A 26230-nucleotide genomic window follows, 5' to 3' on the forward strand; every position below is an offset into this window, starting at 1 on the left:
ACCTGGCCTCCAGTGAGCACACCTTAACTTCACACCCAGCACACATACTCAGTGAAAGTGATTCTTCAAAGGCACCAGTTATGGCAGTGGTGGTTCCACAGCAGGTACTCACCAGAAAGAAGCCTGCTGGCAGGTCATGCACTTGGGCAGGATCACCATGCTGCAGACATGACCAGGTAAACAAGCCCCACAACAGTTCCCAGCATGTTGATTAACAAAGCAGAAAAGAAGCCAAGACTTTGTTTCAGCGAGGAACTGAACACTAGAAAAATGAACAGCACATCCATCTCTTTACTTTGTGTAGGTTGAAAATACCCAGGAAGCAGGTAGCATGGGAAGGCATCCCAGTATGCCACCCCAGTGGGCCTCATCTCCCAGAAAAACTCAACAGTGACAACTTACGAACCTTGGTCCAGAGCAAAGCTCCTCCAGAGTGGTTTCATAGCAGGACCACTGGCTCCACAGGGAAGCCTGAGGGTCTAGATACTACTCCAAACTTAGCTAACACAGTCCCAAGGCAGCAGACGAAAGAGCAGGCGGCCTCTGTGCAATGGCCACCCAAGAGCTGGGCACAAACAACCTCAAGCCTCACATGTCGCAGGGTGACAAGACTCTTGGTGCAGAGGGAATGGGCTTTCCTCTTCCAGAAGCGTCCCCTGGCTCCTGTGGGACATGTGCAGCACAATGTGTGGCAGGTGAAATACCTAACAGAGCCACAGCAAAAGGCTGCTGTGCTGTCAGGGAGGTAAACCCATCATCACACCCCTCTCACCCAGCCCAGTCTCCTGGGGACAGGAGAAGACTGTATTACATAACCAGAGGCCTTTTGCTGAGGCACCGGGAGCACAGCCTGGCCAGGAACTGCCCTCCAGCCTCCCCAAGTGGGCAGCAGAGGCAGACACGTACACAGGTCAAAATTTATTTCCAAATACCTCATTTATATCATTCTTAGGTGAAATATTTCTTTCAGTATATAGCCCACACTTAGAAAACAGAAGAAAGGGGGGGTTTATAAGGCACATCAGATTATAGACTATATAGAGACATGCCCCCCTCACTTGTGCTCATAAAATACTGTTGGTTTTTAAAGTATTATTTCCAAAACCTAGACCCTGTGTAGTCCTGTGTAGAGCAGTATTTGTAAAGTTATTAGACCTCAGTTTACACATACCTAGTAAAGGGCTGTAACAACTAGTATATACATCACATTTCAGAAAGTCACAGCTGGCTACATTTAAAAGTAATACTACTCCAGACTATTGAACAGGCTGCTTATAAAATATAACCTACTGCTTCCAGTATGGCATGATACAAAGCACTATGATCTTGCAAAAGAAATTTTGTTATTTCTGCACATGGAAGCTGCTCAGGTTCAAGCCTGTCTCCTCCCAAACCCACATTTTTGATTGATTGAGACCATTTTACAGAGAAGCAAAGCACCCAAGAGAAATCCAGCTTTATGTTTTTCTCCAAGATGACTGTATGACTGCATATCTGAAATCCTGTCAAACATTCAAGTATGAAATATAAAGGCTCAGATGTGAACTTCATGACTAGTAAACATTAAACCATTACCAACCAGATGCAACCAAGTTAAATATATCCAGCTTCTGTGCTGTGGAAACTCTTTTTCCAGGCGGTTCCAGTGCAGGATCCAACAAATTTTTATTGAATCAGGCCCCCTAGGTAAAGATTTCATCCCATTTTCAAGTCGTGGAACATTACCATTCTGCACTCATTTCACTGTAGAGGAGGAAAAAGCACTGCTTGTGGAGGCTATGCCAATACAACCCAGAATCCATTTACATAGTGTAATTTTCTTTAATGGGACAGAAGTTAAACTGTGCTCACCTTTATCAACTGGCTTCCACAGTTCTTTACATCAGGCACTGATGCATTTCTGGTGGAAAAAAAAAAAAAAGGTACCAGTTTTCTGTTACTGCAATTTAATTTAAGACTATGAAAAAGGTCACTTCAAGGCTGTGGCTGCAGGGAAAAAATAAATTAAAAATTATCTGAAATTGAAATACCTACAGCCATAAAAAGGCTGACACACAGGCAGCACAAGTTAAATGTTCTCTGCAGAGTAAGTTAAAATGCTGATTTTTGCAGAGACGTATTATCCCACAGGTCTCTCAAACTCAGTGGGACTGAAATTAGGCTTGGTTTAATTGGTCAGATTTAGTTAGAGAATAGGTCACTCTCAACTCTGTGCTGTGCTGATCATTCAGCTACATTTTAGGCACATTTCAGTAAATTCACTGGACTGATCTGGGAAAAAGACATTAACAGTTAAATTTCCAGGGTGGCCTGAGCCAATGGGTGATATAAGCTTGGGCAATATTCAACCACAAGCAACTGTTGTCTTTAGAAGGGAAACATTAACTTGGTTGAAAACAGCATTGTAAAGAGGAAACAGCAGCCTAAGTGTCTAGAGTCCAGTTTGCTATGTATCTTGATCTGCCTGATTTATTTATAGCAGCCTTCAAAGGTAAGGAGGAGCAACTTGAAATTCTTGGCTGTAGACTTAAAACCAGATGCAGTTTACATGGTGCTGCATGGGTATTTGTTACATCTCTCTAAAATAAAATATTTTTAAAAATGAGAAAAAACCCAACACAACAGGATTTACATTCCTTTCAGTTGAAATAGATGAACTGTCGTCATGTCTGCAAAAATACAGAGGAAATCACCACTGCTCGAGGTAGCGAGTTAAAGCTTGGTCATGTTCTTGGGCTTCCACTCGGCTTCCTGGGAGGGACTGGGGAAGGAGGACAGAAAGACTTTCACGAAGTCAAGAAGTGACTAGGGTCCCACACTGCATGCTGAAGGTATATTCATGACCTTTCCAACCATGGCATTTGCATATAGATTACATCTCTCACATACCCTTTTTAAAGCAATCCCAATAAGCCTTGACTTGGGAAGACAAGAAGAGGGCAGGAGTGGGTTTTAAAGCTACTAATGTCAGTTAGGAGGCACAGTATTATTTTTCCCTTTGATAACCCACGTGCAGAGCTCTGCATTTCTGCCATTGCTCATGTGTTTCTCCTGCGATTCCCTGGCAGCAAAGGCCTCTGGTGTGCTCCTCCCCATCACACACACAACACAAAAGTCGAATCCTTTGGACAAATCTTTCCACCCTTGCAGACACATGGTGCTCTTCTTCCTTAATAAGAGGTTTCAGTCACAAAACTGGATGCCAAATCTGATTAATAGCAATTATTTAACTAAGAATCCTTCTGCCACCCTCAAAAGGGCAACCAAGATAATCCAGTAGCAACATATACAGATACATACAAATCTAAACTATACACTCAAGACGACATAGAATGAGATTTCAGCTAATATAGCCTCTATTTAATTTCCTCAGAGCAGTACTCAGGTCCTTGCACCCCCTATACAAAACAGCAGTATTTTTTCCACCACGATTTAGAGAGGTTTTTCATCTTGTCTGGAGTCCTACACTTGGATTTCTTTGGTTGCTGCTGGGTATCTGAGTACTGAATACCAGCCACAATGGCGGCATCAAAGACCTCCTTGAGGTTTTTCTGAGTCAAAGCAGAGCACTCAATGTAGGACGCTGCTTTTATTTCCTCAGCACAGAGCTTTGCGGCCTCCTCCGAGACTGGCTTTTCTTTGCACTTGTCCAGCTCGATGAGAACTTTGACATCCTCCCGGAGGTCCGACTGTGTCCCAACCAGGATAATAGGAGCCTTAGGGCAGTGGCATCGGATTTCAGGAACCCACTTCTCATTCACATTCTGGAAGGACGAAGGGCTCACCACACTGAAGCACAGCAAGAAGATGTCCGTGTTGGTGTAGCACAGAGGCCTGAGCTTGTCGAATTCATCCTGCACAGAACAAAATTAGGTTAGCACTCAACAAAAAGCGCACATCAGCCCTAGAGGACACCCTGATGTATTCCCAGCTCCAGCCTGCCACAGACGTTTGGGGAAGCTGAGGATCACCTGATTCTCCCCTCCTCGGGGGCACCCAGACATCAGTACCTAACACAGTATTAGGAGTAAAGGTCACCCGAACCCAGCCTGAGGTTTCACCCTGCATGGCTGCTAGCCAGCAGGCACTCTGCCACAGTCAGGCATGCAGGCCAAAGGTGGTGGCTTCCCCGTGTAGCTGAGATTTTCTGACTAATGCCACAGCTTGTTTTGAGTGCTTAAATATTTCCTTTGCAGTTTTTACACAGGCCCTCTGCCTTGTTTTAGCACGAGAGCAATGCTGCGGGAAGCAGGTTACAGCGCACAAGCAACAAAGCCAAAAACTGGAGGGAGAAGGTATTTTTTACAGGCAAACTTCTTACAAGGGTGAGTCAGTGTGCCACTCTGATGAGGAGCCCCCATGTACCTCAAAGCTGCTCTGCTCTACCTCCAGGTATGGACAAGAGTGAAGCAGATAAGCAGCAGCCAGGTTACCTTTCCTGGAATCCTACTTTTCCTGTAATCAGCTTTTAAACCGGTGACTACTTTACATCCTACAGGATATGGAAATAATTTCCCTGCCATTGTGCCCAAGGATTTAAGTTTGATGGCAGCAATAATGACGCACAATGTGCAGGCTTAACATGCCAGCGGCATAGAGTAAGAGCTTTACCTTTCCCTCCCACCCATGCCACATCAAACAAACTGCACACAGGCCTCCCAGTGCTACTTTTTTTTTTTTCTTCTTCCACTCCCTGTTTTAGTACAAACTCCAGCAAATCAAGGCCCTTTTTCAGCGTCAGGAACTAGCCACAAGAAAGCCAAACACCTCATGGTAACAAAGGCATGCTGATCCTCAATGAAGAATGCAGTGAGAAGCAAGGGTTAACTCCAGGCTGGCTGCTTTTATGCTGACAGCAGGATAAAAGCAGGGTAACACTAGCAGCCTGAACAGGTAGGATTTGCCTCAGTGGCACTGACATTTTAATTAAAACAGACCATGTTCTCAAAAGCTCTGAAATGAAAGTGCAAAGAACACAGAGAGCTGAAAAATCTCTCTGGTACCAGCAATTTAGTGATAAATTGCAAGTTCCATGTTAATTTTTGCAATCTGAAATTTTGCTTTAAAGCCTCTGGAGGCTCAGTTTAAAGCTCCCTGGAAGCCTCAGAATCCTTGTTCCGCTCAAATGAATCTCTTCCAGCAATATCTCCAAGAGAGACAGTGATTTATAAAACACCAGTCAAGAAAGCAAGCTTCATTAGCTCTCTTGGTTCTCAGATTAAGCCTCAGAGGAAACCAAGCTCTCACCATTTGGTTTGAGAGAAACGTTGCATTTACTGAGACATGGCTCTGAACGACAAGGGTGTTTACAGAAAGGCATCTTGCCATGTAATTGCCTCTTCTTGCTACGTGAGAAACCTCAAAAGGGCTCAATTTACTGGTTTTGAAAGCCAAACCCAGATCTTAAGGGTTTCCACCAAGAAACAGTGCCCTATACACCCCAAGGACACTCCTGCAGTTTCAGTGGTAGGTGTACAACCTGCTGGGATGCTACACCTCTTTGGGCTGGTGATGCTGAAACATAATTTCCCTCTGCCCGGAGTGTTTTTTAAGCTGCAGACTTCAGCAGCCATGTCATCGTTGCAGCAGTTTTACCGAAGTATCCTGCTAGGTACCTTTTATTCAGGATGACTTCTGTCAGTTTACAGAACCCTTTCATTTTTTAAGGCAGTGATTCTATCCATTCCAGCTGCATTTGGACAGCCAGAGCAAACATCCTAGCTATGAATGGTCCTGAAGGCAAGAGGTGACTGGGCCTGCCCATCCTTCCTGCAGAATTTGTCTGCATTTCCACAAGCACTGCCTGTCCACAGGCTCTCACCCAACCTGCCAGACTCTGCGTATGAACATGCACAGCCAAGGCTGTTGCAGTACCACCTTGCCTCTTCAGCAGAAAACACAATCTTGGGATGATTTTGATGCTTTACTTTGTAACATCATCCACTGAAGGCTCTTTGTAAGATTTCATCTTTGGTTTGTAGAACACATAGGAGCTGCTGTCTAGGACTGCACAGCCCTTCAAACCCTTTTCCTAAGTAGGGCACCCAGTTATAACTTACCTAAATAGGTTTGTATGTTAAGACCACTGAGATTTTTCAGCACAGTTTTGGTGAAGACCTAGATCCATAAAGATGTGCAGAAACCTAAATTCCTTCAAATCCCAGATAGGTAGCAAAACACTTTTGGCTACTGAGACTCAACTCCTGGCAAGCAGTGTTGCACACTGCACAGGATGGTACAAACCAGGAACTTGAGAAGAGACAAGGTGGTAAGTAATGAGTTCTTTTTATGTATCAGGCAAACCTGGAGCTGAGAGGCATCAGCCACCCTCAACTCTTCAGGACTTAAGATTACAACAAAACTCAGCTTTGGAGCAGCAGAGTTTTTTAAGGAGGTTGGAATGGCAAATATGAAGTTTTGACAGACAACACCCAGTAAAACTTTTTTCTCCCTTAAGTTTCCACCTTTCAAAACCAAGTCTCTATCTCCAGACATCTACAGCCACAGATGCTTTGCATGCATGTACCCCAAACACCCTAACTTGTAAACCTGCAGTTATTTAGCAAAAATAATGACAGGGACAACCACTCAAAAGAAAAAATCTGGTGGCCCTTGAATTCCCAGTATGTTCAACCTTTCTAGTCAGGCTAAGCAGAGCAGCAGCTGCCTATGCCCAGTCCCTCTATGGGGGCACTGGTCCCCCACCCTTCCAAAGACACTGGGGGAAGCAGTGGGTTAAGCAGCAGTGAAAACGATAACAGTTTAATAAGACGATCAAACACTGGGAGCCCTTTCAAATCCATGAAGTCATTAGCAGGACTACTTTGCACAACAACTTCTCCCCTCCCGCTGTCACTTAAATCAAGTAAGTGGCTTCACTGACCTGACCAGCTGTGTCGCAGAGCTGAAGTCTCACCGGCTTGCCATCGACAGACACGACAGCTTTAAAGAGAAAGGAGGAGCGAGGGGGGAAAGTGTGGTGAGTCCAACTTTACACGTTTTCCATTAAAGAAAAAAAATGAATAAGGAAAAGAAGAATATTTGTCATCCTATAGTATTTTCTCAAAATAGTTTAGATTTAACAATTTAAGCAGAGCTGGGTGTCTACCACTAAGACTTAGGCATACACAAGCACTTCAAGGCTTTCCGATTCCTTTCACTGCAGGAGATAAGGTAGGCAGCGACCGAACGAACTCTCGGCTGGCAGCGGGGAGAGCAAGCCTAGGCGTCCAGGTCGTTTTTCTGCTACAAAGGGTTTAGTTTATTATCCTCCTGCACAGCTTGAATGTGCCTGGGAGCCAAAATGACCCCAGCTGAAGCAGAGAGCAAGCACAGAACCTCACCCTTTGCAGAGAGGAGAAAAGGCAAGCCTTTAGGCTTTCCTTTCAGGCGTTTCCCATCTGGCCAAAATCTTTTAGACCGGAGAGTTCACGATTAAAGCCCGGCTATGGCCACACGGCCAGCTGCCAGCCTGGGGAGCTAAGCCGGGGCTACTGGCCGTAATGGAAGTTAACAAATGCCAGTCCTACCCCCAAAAACTAAATAATGAAATAACCGGTGCTAGACATCCTTCGCCCCGAACAGCCCAGACACGTCCCCGGCAGTGAGGCACAGGCGGGACCCACGCCGCTCCCCGCGGGGGCAGCAGAAGACCTTCACGCCGCCCCAGTCTCCGCGGCCGCCCCCAGCCCTTACCGGAGAAATTGTCGAAGGCGGTTGGGATGTACTCGGTGGGGTACCCGTTGGTGGTGTAGCTCACCACCAGGCTGGTCTTCCCCACGGCGCCGTCCCCCACCAGCACGCACTTGATGCTGCGCCGCGGCTCGGTCCCCGCTCCAGCTCCGGCCCCAGCTCCGGCCCCCACGGCGGCTCCGGCCCCAGCTGCCCGGCAGCGGCCGCCCAGCGCCACCCCCAGCGCCGCCGCCGCCGCCCGGCCGCTGCGTACCCTGCGCGGAGGCACCGGCGGCACCTCACAGCCACCCGGCACCGGCTTGCTGATGTATCCCGCCTCGCCCTCCTGCTGCGGCGGCATCCGCGCGGCGACGCAGACCCCCGCCGGCCGTGGGGCGGCGCGCGGCCCGGGGCCGCCGGCCGGGCAGCGGCGGGGCGCAGCGGCGGACGGGCGGTGCGGGGCCTCGGCGGGCCAGCAAGCGCGTCGCGACCGCCGCGAAGCCAGCCCCGGTGCCGTTGGCTCTCCCCGGGCGCAGGCGATTGACGGCGACTCCCCGAGCAGGTGGCGGCTCCTCGAACAAGCGGTGGCAAGATCGCAGCTACGCTGAGCTCGCCTCGCCCCACGCTACCGAGTCCCACCCGCCAGATCCGCGCCTCCGCGTGACATAGCGCCAGGCGGGGAGGAGCCGGCGCCGCACGGCCCGACCCGGCCCGGCAGGCGGCGCCACAGCGCCCCGCGCCGTCCGCCCCAACGGCGGCGGGCAGGCGGACCCGCGGCAGGCGTGGGGCGCGCGCCCCTCATCGGTCCTGCCGCGCAGCGCGGTACCGGGCAGCTCTCCTCCGTACCCTGCCCACCGCTCTTCCCGCCGCCCGCCGGGCCAGAAGCTCCTTGCTACAGGTCTTGGCAGCGGCGGGGCGGCTCCGACGCGAGCCGCCCCCCAGTACCTTCGGGTCATTAGAGGTTTGGGACCCTCGAGCGCCTCGATGTCGTGAGGTCGAGAGGACTTACAAAGGCCGGAGCACTCATGAGTCTCGACGGATAGACTGCCTACAGAGACAGTGGGCTCTCAGTAAACTCCCACCTGGAGGCCGGGGTGGGGAGGGGAAACCGGGCCTTGCGCTGTGGGAAAGGGAGCGCTGCATTTTTAGCTCCGTTGAAATGTCACCAATGGAAAGTTATGCCGCTGAGCACACAAATGAAAGGCTGCTGAGACATTTGGTGTTGCCCTAAAATTGAAGTATTATTCACACATTTCTTCTGGGGACCTTAACAGCATTGTACAAACATCAATGATGCCACCTGGAGAATCTGGGATATGGAGGTTAAAAACCTCATTTTGCTGATAGCAAGTACTAGTCTCTTAAACAGCGCATCCAAATCAGTGCTGGTAAGTCTGTGGCAGAGTCAGCAGTTCAGCTTGCCGTTTTCATCATCATAGGTTCCTAGTGTGACCTGGAGTGCTGTTTCCCCATTTCCCTTACAGAAATGGAAAGCCAGGTGATGCAGGTGGTTTCATACTGCAACACATGCTACAGCTCTTTGTCATACCCCAACTTCTGTTGCATGCTCACTGGAGGAGCTGAGATGTCAAGCCTACAGAACTGTTGTCTTCTACAAACCCAAGAGCTGTGTGGTCTGACTACCAAAGGCTGTGCTAAGGCTCATGCTTCACGGAAATAAGCACTTGGTAAAGCTTTGCTTGCTTTCCCATGTGTCTTGCCTCTTCCTTCAGTGGGAGCAGCTGCTGTGGCTCTGCGTTAGGAGCCTCTGGCTGAAGGCAGCTGGGAAGGACCCCACATTGGATGCCCTGTGTGTGTGGTTTGAAGGATTGTGGAAGAAGCACCTCCCCGCAGCCTGCACCAGGACAGCAGCACTCACCTACTCCCTACAGTGAACACAACTGGAGAACAGAGCACAGCAGTCAGCAGAGCTCAATGTGACCCTCATGCTCAAGACCCATAGGGACCACTGACCTCCTGTGAGCCTCCTCAGCCCTGCAGAATTACCTTCCCCTAAATGAACAGGCAATGCTGATCCATATAGGAGACAGTGCCAGAGAGAGGTGTCACAGGGCATCCAGCTACAGCCAAGCAGCATTTCCTCATCAAGTGCTTTCATATATTGATCCTTCTGTGATGAAGCCTGAGAAGAGGACAACACCCAGGCAGCTGAGCTTTGCCAGGATGGACATCCAGGAGGATTGGAGTAAGAGCCTGCCTGCACTCAAGCATGTACTAAAAAAATCAGGAATGGCTTAAATCATGCTCTTGGTGCAAGTCCTCTTGGGGATGCCTAGGTTAGAACAAAAGCATTCTATTTTAATTTAGTGTAATTATAGCCTGTCTACCAAGAAAAGCTGAATTGCTTTAACAATACTGTTGCAGCTAACTCCTCAGAGTATGGATGCGGTTGTGGCAGGATAATGCTAATATGACTTATTCTTTTTGGAAAAGGGGAAAACCTTATGTGCATAGATGCAGGCTCCCTTTGCAGACTGCTGTAATTGTCTGAAAGGTTACTATCACAGTAGCTGTTGCCACACTTATTCCTGGGATTGCTCCCTCCATAGCAGAGATGTAAAGCCTACGTGCTCCACAGCCACCTGGCTGCAAAGTCACAAGGTTTAATTTAGGCAGCTTCAGCCCAGCAGATGTTTTACTGAAAGTGGTGAGAAGCTTTTGCATGGCTGCTTTGCTGTAATAGTTGAGGGGTCTCAGAGCTAATCTTTAGTGTGGTAATATCTTGAGCACTGATGCTGTTTTGACAGTGGATCACATAGCTTGGTATCACTCACAGGTGACAAATAACATCCCTTATCAAAATCAAGTACCACTCCCTGTATCAAAAATTGTTACAGGACCTTCTTTTCCTTCAACTGACCCAAGAGGGAAATGAATGAATCACACAAAGGCTTATGTCCCTTTTTCTGGATTGAAAACAAATAGTTTCAGTGAAACTTTGAAGATAGTCAGGATCTACATAAAACAAGGAATAACACCTACAGTAATTTCTGAAGAACTGTATGGAGCATGGAGACTTAGATGCTACGATGCCTGCCGTGATGCCTGATGCATTTGTTCTCTACTACTATGTGCAGGGGGCAGAGCTACATTTGCAGTCCAGCATCTCATTTTCATTCTTCATGCTTCTGAATGTGTGCATAGCTGCATCTCTACACAAGACAAGGCAGTGCTAATGAAAAGGCATGTGCAACAGGAAAAGATATGTTTTTTAAGGCTCTAATTCCCTCTGAGAGTTTATTCTTCAGGCTCTGAGCATCTCCCAAGAAAGTTGTCTCCCACACACACGAGCTTTGATAGAAAGGCCTGTTGTGCCTGAGGAGCAGAGCTGTCAAAGGGAATCTCCATCTCTATGCCCAGATACTTGTTATGCTTCTCCTGCCAGAGCCCAGCAGTCAGTACTTTTCCATCTCTAGAAATCCAGAGCAACTTTCCACCTCAGGGAACAAGAAATTGGAGAAAAGTCAATAGATCAGACTAGGTTCATATCACATTTATTCAAGGAAAAAAAAATTAAAAGGATTACTGTAATTAAATTTTAATTATATTTTAGTCTCAGGAGCATCCCATAAATTGTGTACCTCGTTAGTACTGAGGAATGGCATGTGATGCAGGAAGGCAACATACGGTAAATATGCTGATGGTAGATAAATATGATACTCTGGTGGGCTTTGGCTATCATGGACAGAGTGTTATGGCATGCTGAAGTCATGACAAGATGAATTTCTGTCCATTTTGGACAGTATGACAAGTGAAGAGGAGCAGATGTACTGTGATCTCTGATGCCATGATGGAGCATGACCCAACCGAAGGCACAAGGACGTCTGAGCAATGCCACCTTTTATATGCAATGACAAATGGCAAATCCTTGGCCCGTATCACTGCTGCTGAGAGAGCTCATTAAGAGAAAATATGTACATCCACAAGGAAAACTCCTGTAGGTGGGAGGTGGGGGGACACAGGCACAATGTGCGCTGCGTGATAATCCAGCTGAATGGTGTCAAAAAATTATGTGAAAAAGCTCTTCATGTAAATACTGTGAGTGAAAAATGCCACATGCACATTTTTAAACACCTTCACTGGACAAAAACAGTCAATGCATTGAGCTAAGTAAGCTCTAGTGAGATAGCTATAACAGGCTGCATTGTTTCTGTGCTCAGGGAGGGGGGTGTGAGTGGATTCAGGGCTGCATGGTTGCCCTATACTGTAATGTACCCTACCAAACACAGTAGCCTTTTGTGCAAAAGGATGAGCTAACCAGTTGTTTTGCAAGGGGAGGAGCCCATTTGCACCACAGCAGCAAGTCAGAGCAGCTCCCAAGCAGCCATGCTGGTGGTGGGCTGAGGGTGCATTGACAGAAGGATGCTGTAACAGATAGTCACTGTCTCCAAAGCTTTTGGCCTCAACCCTATCACATGCACACATCTTATGGGTTTGAACCCAATTGTTTTCAGAGCTCTGAGCTGGAGGATAAACAGGCTTAACTCCACATAGGTCAACAGGGTGGCAGTTGTCTGTCTCAGGGCTGAATCTGGCGCATTATCAACCAGTTCACAGAAAAGCTCTTGCTCTATCTTACGTGCTTGCCTTAGTCAAATATTGTTCTTTGAGAAAAATGACAGAGGGAGGAAATTATTTTATCAAGACGTGAAGCAGTTTATTGTTCTACCCTGGCTTATCATTTTCCTTGTGATATAAAAAATATGAACTGGATGCTGGCATTGTAGAATGAAAGCTTTCATCCTCTCTTTCTTTTTTTTCTTTTTCTTTCTTGTAGAAACTTGAAAAACCTGACATGGACAGAGGCGAGGGAGTGAGGTGATGCCCTCCCAGCATGACGCGATGCACCTCTGCTCGTTCAAGGGAAGGGTACAGCCTGCTCTGCAGAGCTGGCACCAAGATCCTGCCCTTTGTGGAGAAGAGCAATCTCAAGGCCTGGTAAAAAAACAGTTGGAGATACACTCTCATTTTCCAAAGAGCAGGTTCACAGTGATGCAGCTGAGCTGGCTGGTGGCAGGGGAGGTAGGGAGAAAAGAAAGGGGAATTATGAGGGAGCAAAGAGCAGCAACCTAGGAAAGAAAAGGCAGCTTGTATAAAGGACAGCTCTGACATGCTCTGACTCCAGAAATGTGCTTTTGAGACTGTTCTTTGATATCTAGGAGGGAAAAGGGCTAGGGAAATACAAGGTATTACTGCTTTTATTATTTATTTGTTTTGTAATTACATATATATGTGTGTGTGTGTGTGTGTGTGTGTGTGTGTGTATATTTGCCAGATGCTTTTTTTTTTAAAGCACACTGATCTCAGGGAAGTATTTATCACCTAGGGAAAGGGATCAGTAAGCAGCACACATTATTAATACGATAAACTTCCCACCCCTCCAGCTAAGTTCTGATTGAGAAAACTCACAGGCAGAAAGGATTGTTGGGACAAACCTGGAAAACAAAACAAAGCACAATTGCTCCAAGCCTCCCAAATGCCTCGTTAATTCGGAAAACAAATTATCCCTAACCTCCTATCTGCAGTGACTCTGCAGGGGAACCACGGTGGGAGGTGATCCCTTTATCTCGCTTTCAAAATCCTTTTCAGCTGATCTGGGGTCACAGCTGCTGAATGGTGTTGCAGGTCCTGTATTTTGTGTGAAGGTCACCAATTTGCTTGCCTGTCCTGAAGCCCCTCACTGGCCTAGGGCTGCTCTACGCTGCTCTTAGTGCATCAGAGGTAGGAATTTTGTTCCAGACTGGCTGCTCATCCCAAGGGCTCTCCCTGCTGTGTCTGAGCATGGACTGAGTGAATGCCCCAACAGGTCACCTGAGCACTGCTGGGGACATGCTGAGTAAGATCTCAGTGGAGCACAGTATGGCATACAGCATTTCATTGCCCTCCTGCTTACTAGAATTTATAACCTGCCATGCTGTTTTTGCCCCAGGAGCCCCGGTTTATAGACACAATCTGGAAAGAGGGAGGTAAATCCAAGGTCTCGTGCTTGGGCAATGTGCTGCACATTGGTGAGGCTGGTGAGAGTGGCTGAGGAGAGCTGAACAGAGAAACAACAGCTCAGTTTGGATACAGACCTCTGAGGAGCCACGGGCAGAGCAGCCAGCACTCAAACCAGGTTATGGTATCTGCAACACAGACGTTCTTTGCCACAGTGCCCCTCAGCCCATATGTGAAACCCCTTACTAGTTTTGCTTAGCTGGCACAGCCCCAGCAATTTCCCAGACAGATTCCCAAAACTGCTGTCAAAATCCTAGTCTGCCACTCTCCTGGTCTCTAGGTGCTGTTTCCAGCAGCTGGAAAAAACTTCCTTTCTACTATGCAAACTCCTCTCTGTCAGGATAGGCTAGTGGGAAACATTTTTGTTCACAGCCTTCTCAACTTTTGAGAAGAAATCCTGCTGGCTATCTCCATGAGTTCCTGCTCCAGTCCTGCTTTTATCCCTATTGTGAGTACCCATTCCACCCTTTGCCCATGCTTGAGCTGAGCTGACGGGTGTTTTTGGGCATCTTCACATGACTTGGCAGGTAGTTCTCCATGGCATTCATGCCCAAGCCTAGACTGCAATCCACGCTCTCCTAAAAATGCTGGTGCTTTACATATTGATAAAGTTAATGCATTTTGGATACAGGGCTGTAGTTAAGAATAAGGTCCCAGTTTGTAAATGAGTTGTGACAAAAGGATAATGTGATCAGACCTCCCAGCTGGAGGACTGGGAAGAGGCAGTCAGAGACCAGGCTGATGGGGCAGAGCAGTGAGGACAGAGGCAGCCAGCTAGCTATGAAGCAAGTGGAAGAAGGTAGGTTTTGCGCATCTTAAACCAAAATGAGGAAAGGGAATGCAAGGGGGAGGAGAGTCCATGTCTCCCCTAGGCACAGAGAACCAGGACACTGAACAGCCTCTAAATGCTAAGGAATATCTTACAGTGCTTGTAAAATATGCCCAGATCAGGCTGAAACAATCAGTGGCAAGAGTGAACTAGATCAGTACTCTCGGGAGAACTTCACCACCTCCCCACTCCCCAGGGACACCTCTCACTGGGCCATGCATCAGCTCCTTGCATTAGGCTGTGTTTCATGAGGTGTGAGAGCAGCTTCCTAATGGGGCACTTAACTTGTCAGTAGTGGTGAGATGCGAGTGGAACAGAGATCTGTGTGCTCTGCAGGGACACTCCTGCTTTTTTCTTGTGTCCACCCTTCCCAGTAAAGCTTGCCCCAGTCAATGTGTCTGCGCTCATGTGCCTCTGTGAGCAACGTGATCTAGTGTGAGGTGTCCCTGCCCATAGCACGGGGATTAGATGATCCTTGAGGTCCCTTCCAACCCTAACAATTCTATAACTCTATGACTCTATGACAGTTTGGCCCCTGCATTTTTAGTTGTTTACTCTTAAAGTCTGAAAAACAACAGTTGGTCCTGGCATTGTCTTGTTTGGAGCTGGATGCTTCTTGGTATTGAACTTGAAGTCATGGCCACAATGAATAGCCTTTTTCCTTTCCATGCTTAAAGAACTTTTCTGAAGTTGCTAGGATCTTCTTGGTGGGGATTAAAAGGCTTGGAGGATTAAAAAGGCTTGGAACAAGCCAGCACAAGTGTCAGTTTTATTGAAAGTGAGCAGGTTGCTCTTCCCTAATAGCTGCCTGAATTCAAAGGCAAGCGTATAAGGACAGCATTCACAGCTGGGTCTCAGAGCATTTCTCTTCTCAGAGGGAAGAGCTACAGCTTTTTCTGTGCTGCATCATAACACAAAGACAGGAAAGCAAAGAATGTGATTCACCTGGTGCAGAGCAAACCCCGCCATCCAGATCTGTAGTCTCCTGGCTCAGGTGTTTGTACATGAAGGCTCCCAGGTAACTGAGCCATCTTAGCACTGAGTCCAGCCCACATCCCTTGCATTGGCAGGCTCAGCTGGGGAGGAGCAGGTACTTCTCAGCAGGCTGTGCTTCACCCCACAAGAAAACTGCTTTGGGAGAGGAACTGTAAGCAGGTTTGGGATATTAGAAAGCAGTTTGCCAGACATTAGGTTTCTTTTTTGGGGAAGGGATGAAAACCTTCAGTTCCCATGTTTTCAGGCTAGAACTGTTCATCCATCAGAAGTATGCATAACCAGGTGTAGAAACTAACCACAATGTTAAGTTATTTTCCCCCTTTCCAGGGTCCTGTCTCTACATGTGAGTCACTCACTATCTCTTTTGTTACTAGCAAGAGTGTTGCCTGGCCAGCATGCAGGACCAAACTCAGGAAATTGCTGTTCTAGTACAGGGTTTCCTACTGACAAACCTCCCTCTGCCTAATAATTTAGCTGGATTTAGAAAGAGTTGCCAGAAGAGTACTACCAACACAGCTGTACAAGGCAAACCCTGGCCCGGTTTCACTGGCCTAGTTTTAAATAGTTTTGTGGACAGAATGAGATTTGGAGGACTCCTCTGCTGGATAATCTTGCCAGTCTAGTGTCTTCTTAGCTGGAGAAGGAGAAAGGAGGCAGACTTTTTGTGCCTAAAAACAACTCTGCAGGAAAACTTCTGTAGAGTAACTTCTGTAGAGTGAAAACTGAGCCTCAGTTAATCAATGTATGAGAAGTGTGGTGGGCTGAAATTTCCCCCCAACACTATATTTGCCAGACTAGCTCAGCTGGAAGCAAATGAAAGCTGTATTTACTAGCAAAACTACAATCTACAATGAAATGCAATGAAATGTGCAAATATACAGTATTTTCAGTATTTACAATTAATAAACAGCACAAGAATGCTCCTAGCCAAGGACCAGGGGAAGCTACTATCTTCTTCCTCCTTGCCTCCCCCTTACCCTCCTGTACAAAAGCAACAAGAGACAGAAGCAGAGAAGTTAACACCAGTCACAACAGAAGCAGTGCAGCCAAGGTCAGTAAAGCCAGTTAGTATCTCCCAGCCTGAGGAAGCAAGAAGAGAGAGAAGATTGTTTTGGTACAACTAGCTTAAGTCTTTTATATCTTCCAATGGGATTGTTTAGAACCATCACTATTTTCCTTTTCACACCCAGTAGTGATTTATTTACATTTTACTACTTCCTGTTCAAGATCCATGAAAAATTTTTAAAGGTATAGCGTAAAACTATCACAGAGAAGATACTTCTTAGATGTCTTGGACTCCTCAGATGAAAGATGTGAACAGGGGCAAAGCATTACTGGTAGATAATGTGATCCAGGCTTCAGACCTACTTCTGCTGCTGCTTTATGGCTCTTCATACCTTTGAAAGAGTTCCAGGCAAGAGGGATGAAAATGATGAACCTCCCCCTGCTCCAAGAGTTAAGGAGAGAGGTTTTCATTGAGAGGTGACCTAAGGGCTCTGAACACCAGCCTCATTAGCCACAAATACAAGTCACTAGAAAAAGGCACCAAAGATTTCCCACCAAAGTAAAGGCATCAGGAGCAGGAGATTAATAGAGTGCTAGCTGTGTTGGCACAATAAGCCTAGTGAGGACCTAGGAGCTTGCAGTTGAAGGTGGACTGAGACCTCAGAAGGGACGCATGGCAAATGAGCCAGAAGCCACACATGGAAAACCGAGTGAGCCAGCACAGGCAAACATTTCTTATCTTCACTTTACTTCAATAGAAATGGCATTGTAAAATAGGCAGCAAAGTATTTGCCAGAGAGGAGGAGGGAAAAGTCCACAAGCTTTTTTGGCTCTGTGTGTGGGTTTTAAAATGCTACTGTTGTCCTCAGAAGCTTGTCATTGCAGACAAAGAGGCAAAAATCACTCAGCAAGTTGTTCCAGAAGGCTGGCTGGTTGCTTGTTGCAGTCAATTTAACCAAGTTGTGCTGGCAGGAAGCTGCTTGCTGCCGCTATTGCACTCCACAGGTAGCTCAGCAAATACAATCTCTTAAACCAGTCCAAAACACAACTGTGTTAATTACCCCATGGGCTCTGATTTGCTACAGAATGGTGCTCAGCAAAGAGGCAGACCTCAAAAATCTGCTGCTGTCTGCAGGGTGATGCTTTCCGCAGCCTTCCCCATTTAGCACAGCTCCTGCTTCTCCAGTAGCCCAGCACAACTCACTCTGTTGGCTTTTGCTTTGCTTTTTGGTTTCCTTAAAGCTAGTGAACAGCAGAGTGGATAAAACCCAGACTTCTCGCTAGGATTTCCTTTTTTTTTTCCTTTTTTTTTTTTTTTTTTTTTTTTTTGTGCTGGTAGCTTCCATTTTGCTGAGTCTTCTTTTTGCTTTTAAACAGTGTTGATACTGCAAGGGAAGTGTATTTCCTACCAGAGGCAATACTGAGCAAGGAAAAAACTTAGCAAAGAAAATAACAATTAGGGAAAGACCATGAACACGTGTCACCTCCTTCATGGGGTCCAATTTTGGCACCCCACCCAGTGTGACACCTCCACTGTCAGCACCCTGGAGCAGGGAAAGATGCAAATACTCCCACCATGCAAGAGTTGTGCAGGTGTCAGTGAGAGATCAGCCAGGAAGAACAAAAGTCTGAAGTAAATACAGCTGAAGCCTTGCAGCCTGGATCCATCCTTGCCCAGCAGAGCTTTGTGCTCTCCACTGGCCAAAGCAAAGCTCATCACTGCATTATGGCTAGGGGTGAGCTTGCTGCAACTGGATGGCTTAGGCAGGGCTGCTCATCATCCCTGCTAGCAGGGAGCTACAGCTCCTAACACCTCCCTCCTCCTGCTGCAAAGCCCCAGCCTAGGTGCACAGGGCTCTGCAGGGACATTAAGCTTGTGCTGGAAGCAGGCTCTGGAATCTTGAAGGTGCTCTGTCAAAACGTCTAGCTGTGACTGAGTATCAAAATAATGATATTGCTTATATATGTAAAAAAAGTATCTCTGAATAGAATTGTAGATAAAAGAGAGCATTTTCATATACTGCCTTAACTAAGAAACACAGATTTGCTGTAACACCATGGTGATATACAGGATCCAAAAGAAGAGAAAGGTGACCCAGTACCTAAAAAAACCTGATTGTCTCCCTGTTAACACAGACATGGGGAAAACAAATGCACACAATTTGTGATGCTGAACTGCTTTCTGTTTTTCTCAGCAAAGAAACTTCAGAGATTTTGACTGAAAAGTGTAAGCACCCTCTGATTTTATGGAGCTCAGCAATATCCTTTGCACAAACAATCTGTATGGATTTGATGTGTGGACTCTAAAGAGACCCTAAGGCATCCCAGTAAGGCAAAGCATACAAGACAGAGGAGCCAGGCCCCTGCCTAAGCTTCTGCAAGTTCCTAAGGGCCAAGTTAAGTGCAAGCTCGATGTTGTTTTCAGAACTGGTCTTGCTCAGTATGTGCTTTAACTCCCAGCCTCACCAGGCTGCCTTTCATCTCAGCTGCAGAGCTCAGAGGAGGTGACCTTGTCTTGCTTCATGTGGTCACAGACAGTTCAGCATCCCTGCTGGACATGGGGCATATCTTGGCTGGCTTATTCTCACCAACCCAAGGGACTTCAAGCTCTGCATCTGGGGCAGGAGGTTGAGAAACAAGCAGGCTGTGGGACCTGCAGGCTTCTCTGAAGCCACGTTGCCCCTTCAGTGTCCCCACTAGTCTGTTTTAGACCTCAGGCTTGGGCTAATCATCATTTCCCTGCCCTGCAGGGTTGCTGGGATGAGCAAATCCATGAAACGCTGTGCAGTGCCAAGACACCAAGGCTGCAGCTTCATAAATTCATAAGACTGGCCAGGGAACATTTTCCACCCCCAAGACCCATCGGTGTGCCCAGCCATCCCCAGGAGGATGAGTTCTTGTCCCCTTGGAGCAGGAGCACTGCCCAAACTGCCTGCTGGGAATCCTTCCTGGCCCACTCTGACTCCTGAAACATGCCTGGACATTGGCTGCAGGAATATTTGCTTGGTCTGGGACAAACTCTTGCAAGGACAATGACAGCTGTTTAGCTGTAAGGGTAACAACCTGGGTCTGCACCCTGCCTCTGCTTTGTTTGTTAATTTGTTAGTACCTTGCTGCTGGCCTACACTAGTATAGACAGAGAGCCTGCCATTAACAAGGGCAATAAAGTACCTGCAAAGGAAAAGCCCTAAGTATTTAGTCTGGTTTTATAAGAATAAGGCACTTTCTTATCTGGGGTTCCATCTTTTTTGTCCTGGTCACTCCAGAGCTATTTGTTGCATTTTTTGCATTTTAGCAGAGAGTGCCCTGGCTGCTATGCATCACTGTGATTCAAGCAGGTGCTGCTGCTATTAAGAATAATACAGCCAGGTTTAAGACAAGCCTGTCTTGCAGGAGTATAACAATCCAAGTGGCCAGCTTACCAAAGGGAACAAAGAAATTATTATAGGGTCAGGGCAAAAATAAAGGGGAAAAAAAAACACTAAAAGAAAACAAAGAGCCATTGACAGGAGGCACACATTAGCTAGGTCTCATGTATCATTAGCCATCTGATGAAACAAAAATGTTCAGAGGAACAATTAACAAAAAAAAAAAAAAAGGGGGGGGGAAGGGTTACATATCTCTGTTTAGTTCCACGTACTGATTATATACAGAGCTCTGGGGTTATTTTTCTCATGTTTTGGATTGTTTTGCTGGTTGTGTGTGTGTGTAGTGCACTCCCCACAGGTTTGGGAGCTGCCTTTTATGAAGGGAAGCAAGGAGCAAAGTGGGTGCAGAGAAAGCAGGAATGTGCTGTGGGTGCTCCCAGGCATTTCTGCTCTGGGGCAGGAATGCCCACTTAAAAGGACTCGAAACTAGAGGCAAATCTAGCAGGTGGTTAAGACTGGAAAGGTAGCAATGAGTAAAACCAATGCAACAAAAATGGAAACATGTGGAGAGTGCCATTCCCAGGCTGCTCTGAAGTAAATTGGTTATCATTGGCTCGTGGGCAGGCAGTGAGGCAAAGGAGGGATGGCTTGCCCTCAGGAAAGGGCACTATGAACAATGAAGATCTGAACACAATTTGACTTTGCTACATCGAAGAGAAAGGGAATAATCTATTCTCCACAGCATGTGGAGGTAAATAAGGCAAGAAATAATGAGCTTAAATTACATGAAGAAAAGCTCGGTATAGATGGCAGGACAAAGTTTCTAATGGTACAGACAGTTGCATATTGCAGTTGCCTCCAGAGGCTGAGGCATCTCCAGCAAGGTGAGACATCCAGGGCTGTCAGGAATGGTTAGAGATAGCTGATTTTTATCTTTAGGCAGCTGGGATGTGCTGATATTTCCTGACAGTTGCTCTTCCAACCGTACCTTTGGAAAAGAATCCAAGGATTGTCAAGTGCAGTGGCTCTGTGGTGATTTTCACTGACAACAGAAAGGAAACCAGATAAAGCCTACGATGCATTCCAATGCTCTTTCTCCCTCACTGTAATATTTGTAATGGCCTCCCACCCTGTCTGTAGCTCTTCTGCATGGCTTGTCCTTCAAAAGCTAAATGACAGCAATAAATTGTCCTACTTAAACAAGGGACCTATTTCACCTTTTCAACACACTCAATAATAAATGGCAATGCTAAATATACTATAAAGATCAAAGGCCCGGTATGCCAAACTGGTACCTGCACCAAAGTGACAGGCTTCCTAGGGGGTTGTTACTACGGTACCATTTCCTAGACAAATTCAAATATGCCTTATCAGCCTCTGGGGGAACCTAGATAGAAAAAAATAACAATAAAACACCACCACCAAACAAAACCAACCAACCAAAAAACCCAGCACTGAATATTGTGTTCGATTGCAGTCACTGAGCAGTTAATTTCTTTTCTTTAAGCTCTAATCATCCTTGATTTCACATTTGGCTAATAACCCACCAACTGATCATTAACTATACAGACTGAATAACTGATTTCTAAAGGACTGGTCCAAAGCTGAGTAGGTTTTTGGTGGGGTTTTTTTTGTCATTGGTTTGTTGTTGGCTTTTTTCTGAAGGACTTTAATCACCAGCACACAGGCAACCTACTGAATCCCCTGTAAGCCTCCAGGGCTGAGCAGGGAGGTACTTGCAGGTTATCTGCCTAGAAACACACTGCTCAGAGCTGATAAACACACCAAGACTCTATCCTGCTCTTCAATTTAACTCAAGCCTGGCTAAGCAGCAGGAGTAACCTGACTGAATTGTGGTGGGTCACAGCTTGATGTCTAATCAGCATTCCCAGTTTAATCAACAGTTCAGCTAGCCTGAAACTCAGATCAAGATATTTCTTGTATTTACCCTGGTGCCTGCCCTTTTCCTATCAGGACAACTGGCTATGGATAAATGTAGAGTGGCTGCAAAAATTATCAAATGTCAATTTAATTTAATTTTATTTTTAACCCCTTCAAGCTTCAAAATGCCTACAGCTGAAATTTCCTAGTGGCAATTTCCTTAAGTTGGTTAGACACATCTTCTAGTAAATGAAAGGAACTATTTATTTTTTTCATTAATAAACTCTTCTGACTCACAGTCCTTATTCTAAGCCACAAGGCAATCCTTCCCTCATGGCTTAAGATCCGTAAGACCAAAAGGGCTGACTCTGACTCACCGGAGAAGGGCTGGGATTGGACTGTAACTGCCATGTGCATCTTTCTTCCAAACACAACACAGCCAGATATAAGATGGGAGAAAGCTTCTGGTACAATGGCCCTGATTTCTCCCTGGGAATAGCTGGGGTTTTGCTTACTCCCTTCGGTATGAGAATGAAGTTAGCTCAGATTTGAAAACAGCAGTCTCATCACGCTGAGCTGACAGGAACAAAAGTCAGAAGATGTGTAGTTAGTTCCACGGGCACCACATCCTTGAACTTTAATTGTAAGTACCTTTGGGATATCAGGGGAAGCAGAACAACACATCTGGAACTACAAGCTTCTTGCTAGACTTTTCACATTATTTCCATCGTGTTTTTTTCCAGACAGAAGTTTTCAACAAAATATTTTCTAATTGAAAAATACTGATTCCTTAAAATTATTGTTCTTCATGAGGGAGCTACAAAAGAAAACATACCAAATATATTTCTCAAATAAAAGTAACAAGGAAACCCACTATGACTATCAAAGCATCACATTTTTCCATTGCTGACATTTAGAATAGTGTTTTCTTTATTCAAATGTCTTCTACACTTTAAATAATTTTACTTTTAAGTGATTAAAAAAATAATAACCAGCTTGTAAGTACCAAAGTAAAATACTTCTCCTGACTAAATCTGCATTTTCATTATTTGCCTGCAAATTGTTTTCCATGTCTTGGTTTACTACCCTATTTTGTGGGGCTTTTTCCACTTCAAGTACCTGCTCTCTGTTCAAAATAGTAATTTTGTGCCTAAATGAAAAATAGGATGAAGCTCCAGCTAAGACAAGCCATATGTGCATTTGGAATATGTTCACAGAAGAGCAGTGCACCTGTGCCATTGCTTTGGTTATAGCACTAGCTCTGCTGTAAGGCAGGCAGCAGAGAAATGCTCTGTCAGATTGAACATGCTTCCAGCCTCCTGCAAGGAGCTGCCAGCATGAGGCTCAGCAGGACAAGAAAGTGAACAGTAATAGACAAAAAAATGGGGGGGGGGGGGGGGTGTGGAGGGATTTTTCTGAATATATTGATTGAATTTTCCAGATGCAGAAATGCAATCATGTCAGTTCAGTCAGGAAAATGAATGTCCCAGGGTAACAAAATCACCAGGTTTCCAGTATTCATTTCTGATGCTAAAATCCTGCAGAAAAATCTGTTACTGTTCATGGGGAGGGAGTGTTCCTGATGGAGGCCAAGCTCACGATGAAGTACTAGGCTTTAACACTGGAGCCAAGAAATTGCAGAGGCAGCTGCTGCCTTTCTTTTCCCATACTGAATGTCTCCCTCCAGCCCTATGCAGCAATGCAACCAGGAGTGCACCAGTAACCATAGCTGCACCCTTTGCATTTGTAAAGCTGCCTCCTTAGGCTGTGGTAAGCCCACTCTAGAAAGACCTTTCCAGCTCCCAGGAATTGAAGATCCTCTGCCAGTACAGTATATAACAGGGCCTCAGGCAAGAAAAAGCCCCAGTGTAACTACAACCACCTTCACAGTCAGTGTTCATTGCCTGTGAGTGAAGAAACTACAATAAAACCTAGAACCACAAGCAGAAGCACTGTGCCAGCCACGCTTGCTGCATGCCCTGCACTGGGATGCTGAGATGCTTGTGCTGCTAAGCTGCTGGCTGTGGGGCTGCAGGGGTGCTGAGCTGCGGAGCTTTGGGATTCCCACACAGCTTGCATGTTGTGATTGGATGGTGGGCTGTGGGGATGCTAGGCGGTAGGGCAGAGTAACTGCTGGACTTCTGGGTTGTAAGGCTGCTGGAGTGCTGGTTTTCAGGGATTTGAGTGTTTGGGGCTGGATGCTAGGCTGTAGGTCTGCAGGGCTAAAGAACTAGGCATTTGGATGGAGGTCTGCCGGTGTCTTTGGCTGTGGGGCTGCTGGGACACTGAGCTGTATGCGGGGAGGTGGGTTTTCTGGGATGCAGGCTGTGTACGGGCAGGCGACGGTGGGGTGCGGCAGCGGCTGCCGCCCCCTGCTGTCGATGCCGCCGCGGCGCTGCGGGAGGCGTGGGAGCGGGACGGGGCGGTGCTCGTGCTGGTGCCGGTGTTACTGCCGGTGCCGACGGGCAGGGCGAAGATGTGCCAGCCTGGACTCCGGAGGAGCATGTCCCTGAAGCTGGCAACAAAGGAGCCTGCATTTTCCAAGTCAGATGTTCTGTGGTGCCCTCAGGTTACTGATTTACGCTATGGGTCACATCTTAACAGCAGCGCAGTCGGGGACTATTTGTCCACTATCTGGAGTCGCCCACAGGACACCAAGCCGTGGCATTGTCCTCACTTTCATCTTATTGTGGCTGTGTGCATAGCAGAGACGCGAATAGGAATGGCAGGTACCCAGTGTCCTCAGCACCCCTCTTTTCCAAACTGCAGGGCGTCTCCATTAAGCAGTAAAACAAAATTGTGCTTGCAGGTAGTTCAGTGGATCTGACTCTTACCCAGGGACCACAGGGACTACAAGCTCCATAGCCACCCATGGTGGGGTTATTTTTCACTCTTTAATTGTATACTTTTTCATACTACTCTGTAAAAACATCCACTATCAGCAATGTCTTGCTGTAAGTACAAATAGTCTGTACAGCACTCATTTCTTAGTCTCCTCTTTGACAAACTATAGTTACTCATCTGGTTAATGGCTTCTCATCCAATATAGACAGTACCAGCCCCTAGGACTCTGCCTGCAATACAGCGAGCTTCCCAGAGCTGTCCTGTACTACTTGTGCAGTTTTAGCAGGGCAGCTAAGGCTCAGGGCAAGATCCAGTGCAGCATGTCTCTTTGTCCTTACGTGTTCCGTGGAGAACTTTGGAAGTGTTTTCAAGCAGACAAAAGCTGATGCCTGAACTGGTTACAAACAGCAGGAGGAAAACACACCAGCTTTTACCCAATTTTCATTTGCAGACCCAAATATTTTCCAGCAGAGGTGCAGACCATCTGTCATGAATTTAAGGCAACTGACAACAGGGTTGATTTTCTTAGCTCTTTCCCCTACAGATAACCCACAGATTCCCCTCAGGGCCTGCAGACAATAGGTTGCAAACTGTCGGAGTTGATAGATGAGCTTCCTCCCCCTCCACACAGCCTGGAAAAGTGCTTGCTTGTCTCTTAGTTAAACAAATTAAATATTCCAGTCCCAAACAATGCCAGGGCTAATAATAGAAATAGGGAACTGGTTTGGATTTGCATGTTCCACCTCCTGATACTTCCTGTCCCCACTCCTCTGCTTTGGCACCCGCTGCTTAGACTTTCATTTAATAATAAAGTGCACAGACTTGTGGATGTGTGTGTGCATGCAGACTTGCAATGTTAAGCAGAACATCTGAGTGAGGAGAGTGACAAAAATATTCCAAAGGTATTATTGTTTCAAACGGTGGTCTTGATGCAGAGTTTGAACTGACAACATGGGGAATTAGTCTTTTCTACACCAGGATCTGCCTTTCCTGCTCCTGAGAGGCTCTTCTGCCTCAGCCAATCAATATTCTCTGTTATCAGCTCCCAACCATGGGAGCTGATCGTAGTCAAAGCCAAACATGTACTGCTACAGTGTCAGCACGAATACAGATATACAGAACACATCTAGTGCTGTAGACACCTGGGGGCAAGTCTGGCTTGCAGCTCCCATACATGTGTGCCAAGGTACTTGCATGTGCTGCAGTACAGATGTGTTCAAACTCTTGCAATGGAAAATACTGGAGCTGTTTTAAGGCTGGGAAAGCATCTAGCTAGCAAAAAAAACTTTGTGGTTTTGGGCCCAGCCCATTTAAAAAAAAACTTTTTTTCTTCCAGAATATTGGATGTAATGAAAGTGCCTGCAGTAAAATACCTGATAAATCTCTCCTCCTGTATAGAGAAGATAAATACATGTCATTTTCCAATTAGCTCTTGCTCTGAGCAATTATGATGATCAAATAATTGAGTAAGTGTCAGGAATGTGAATTCTGGAGACAGTTAATTTCATTCATCTGCCAGTTTATAGCTTGGCTTGCATGAACACATAAACCAAGCTAATGTGTTATTTATAACTTTGAAAATACAATTATAATGGTCAAACATGATGAGCTATGTGTG

At 46.4% G+C, this 26230-nt stretch overlaps 2 protein-coding genes across 3 annotated transcripts in view; one reads left to right on the forward strand and one right to left on the reverse strand.

The window, feature by feature from the left end:
- Positions 1-903: 903 nt before the first annotated feature.
- RHOU (ras homolog family member U) lies at positions 904-8300 on the reverse strand. 2 transcript variants are annotated; one of them, XR_010989314.1, is made up of 4 exons: positions 7696-8300; positions 6884-6942; positions 1852-3854; positions 904-1743 (listed from the first exon to the last, which is right to left on the reverse strand). XR_010989314.1 is itself a non-coding variant. In XM_068154240.1 (3 exons), the coding sequence occupies exons 1-3, from the start codon at positions 8030-8032 to the stop codon at positions 3399-3401; spliced, it is 852 nt and encodes a 283-aa protein (XP_068010341.1). In that variant the 5' UTR covers positions 8033-8300; the 3' UTR covers positions 904-3398. The 2 variants fall into 2 exon arrangements, 1 of the variants encoding a protein (XP_068010341.1); XM_068154240.1 differs by having other exon boundaries at positions 904-3854.
- The window catches only part of SPRTN (SprT-like N-terminal domain), a 38889-nt gene continuing 19591 nt past the window's right edge, over positions 6933-26230 (forward strand). The window contains exons 1-2 of the mRNA XM_068154230.1: positions 6933-6979; positions 12470-12630. Of these exons, the coding sequence (XP_068010331.1) occupies positions 12527-12630 (104 nt within the window). The 5' untranslated portion in view covers positions 6933-6979; positions 12470-12526. The remainder of the gene's footprint in view (positions 6980-12469; positions 12631-26230) is intronic.

Source organism: Melanerpes formicivorus, unplaced genomic scaffold, assembly GCF_026170545.1.
Source record: "Melanerpes formicivorus ecotype bairdi unplaced genomic scaffold, bMelFor1.0.p_v2 SCAF_2, whole genome shotgun sequence".
NCBI classification, from domain to species: Eukaryota; Metazoa; Chordata; class Aves; order Piciformes; family Picidae; genus Melanerpes; species Melanerpes formicivorus.

Excerpts from the sequence above, each read along its gene's own strand:
- RHOU (XM_068154240.1), bottom strand. The coding sequence starts at position 8,032 with ATGCCGCCGCAGCAGGAGGGCGAGGCGGGATACATCAGCAAGCCGGTG. Across the intron at positions 6,943-7,695 it reads CGCCTTCGACAATTTCTCCG|CTGTCGTGTCTGTCGATGGC; the intron begins GTAAGGGCTGGG and ends TTCTCTTTAAAG. Across the intron at positions 3,855-6,883 it reads TCTGCGACACAGCTGGTCAG|GATGAATTCGACAAGCTCAG; the intron begins GTCAGTGAAGCC and ends TGTTCTGTGCAG.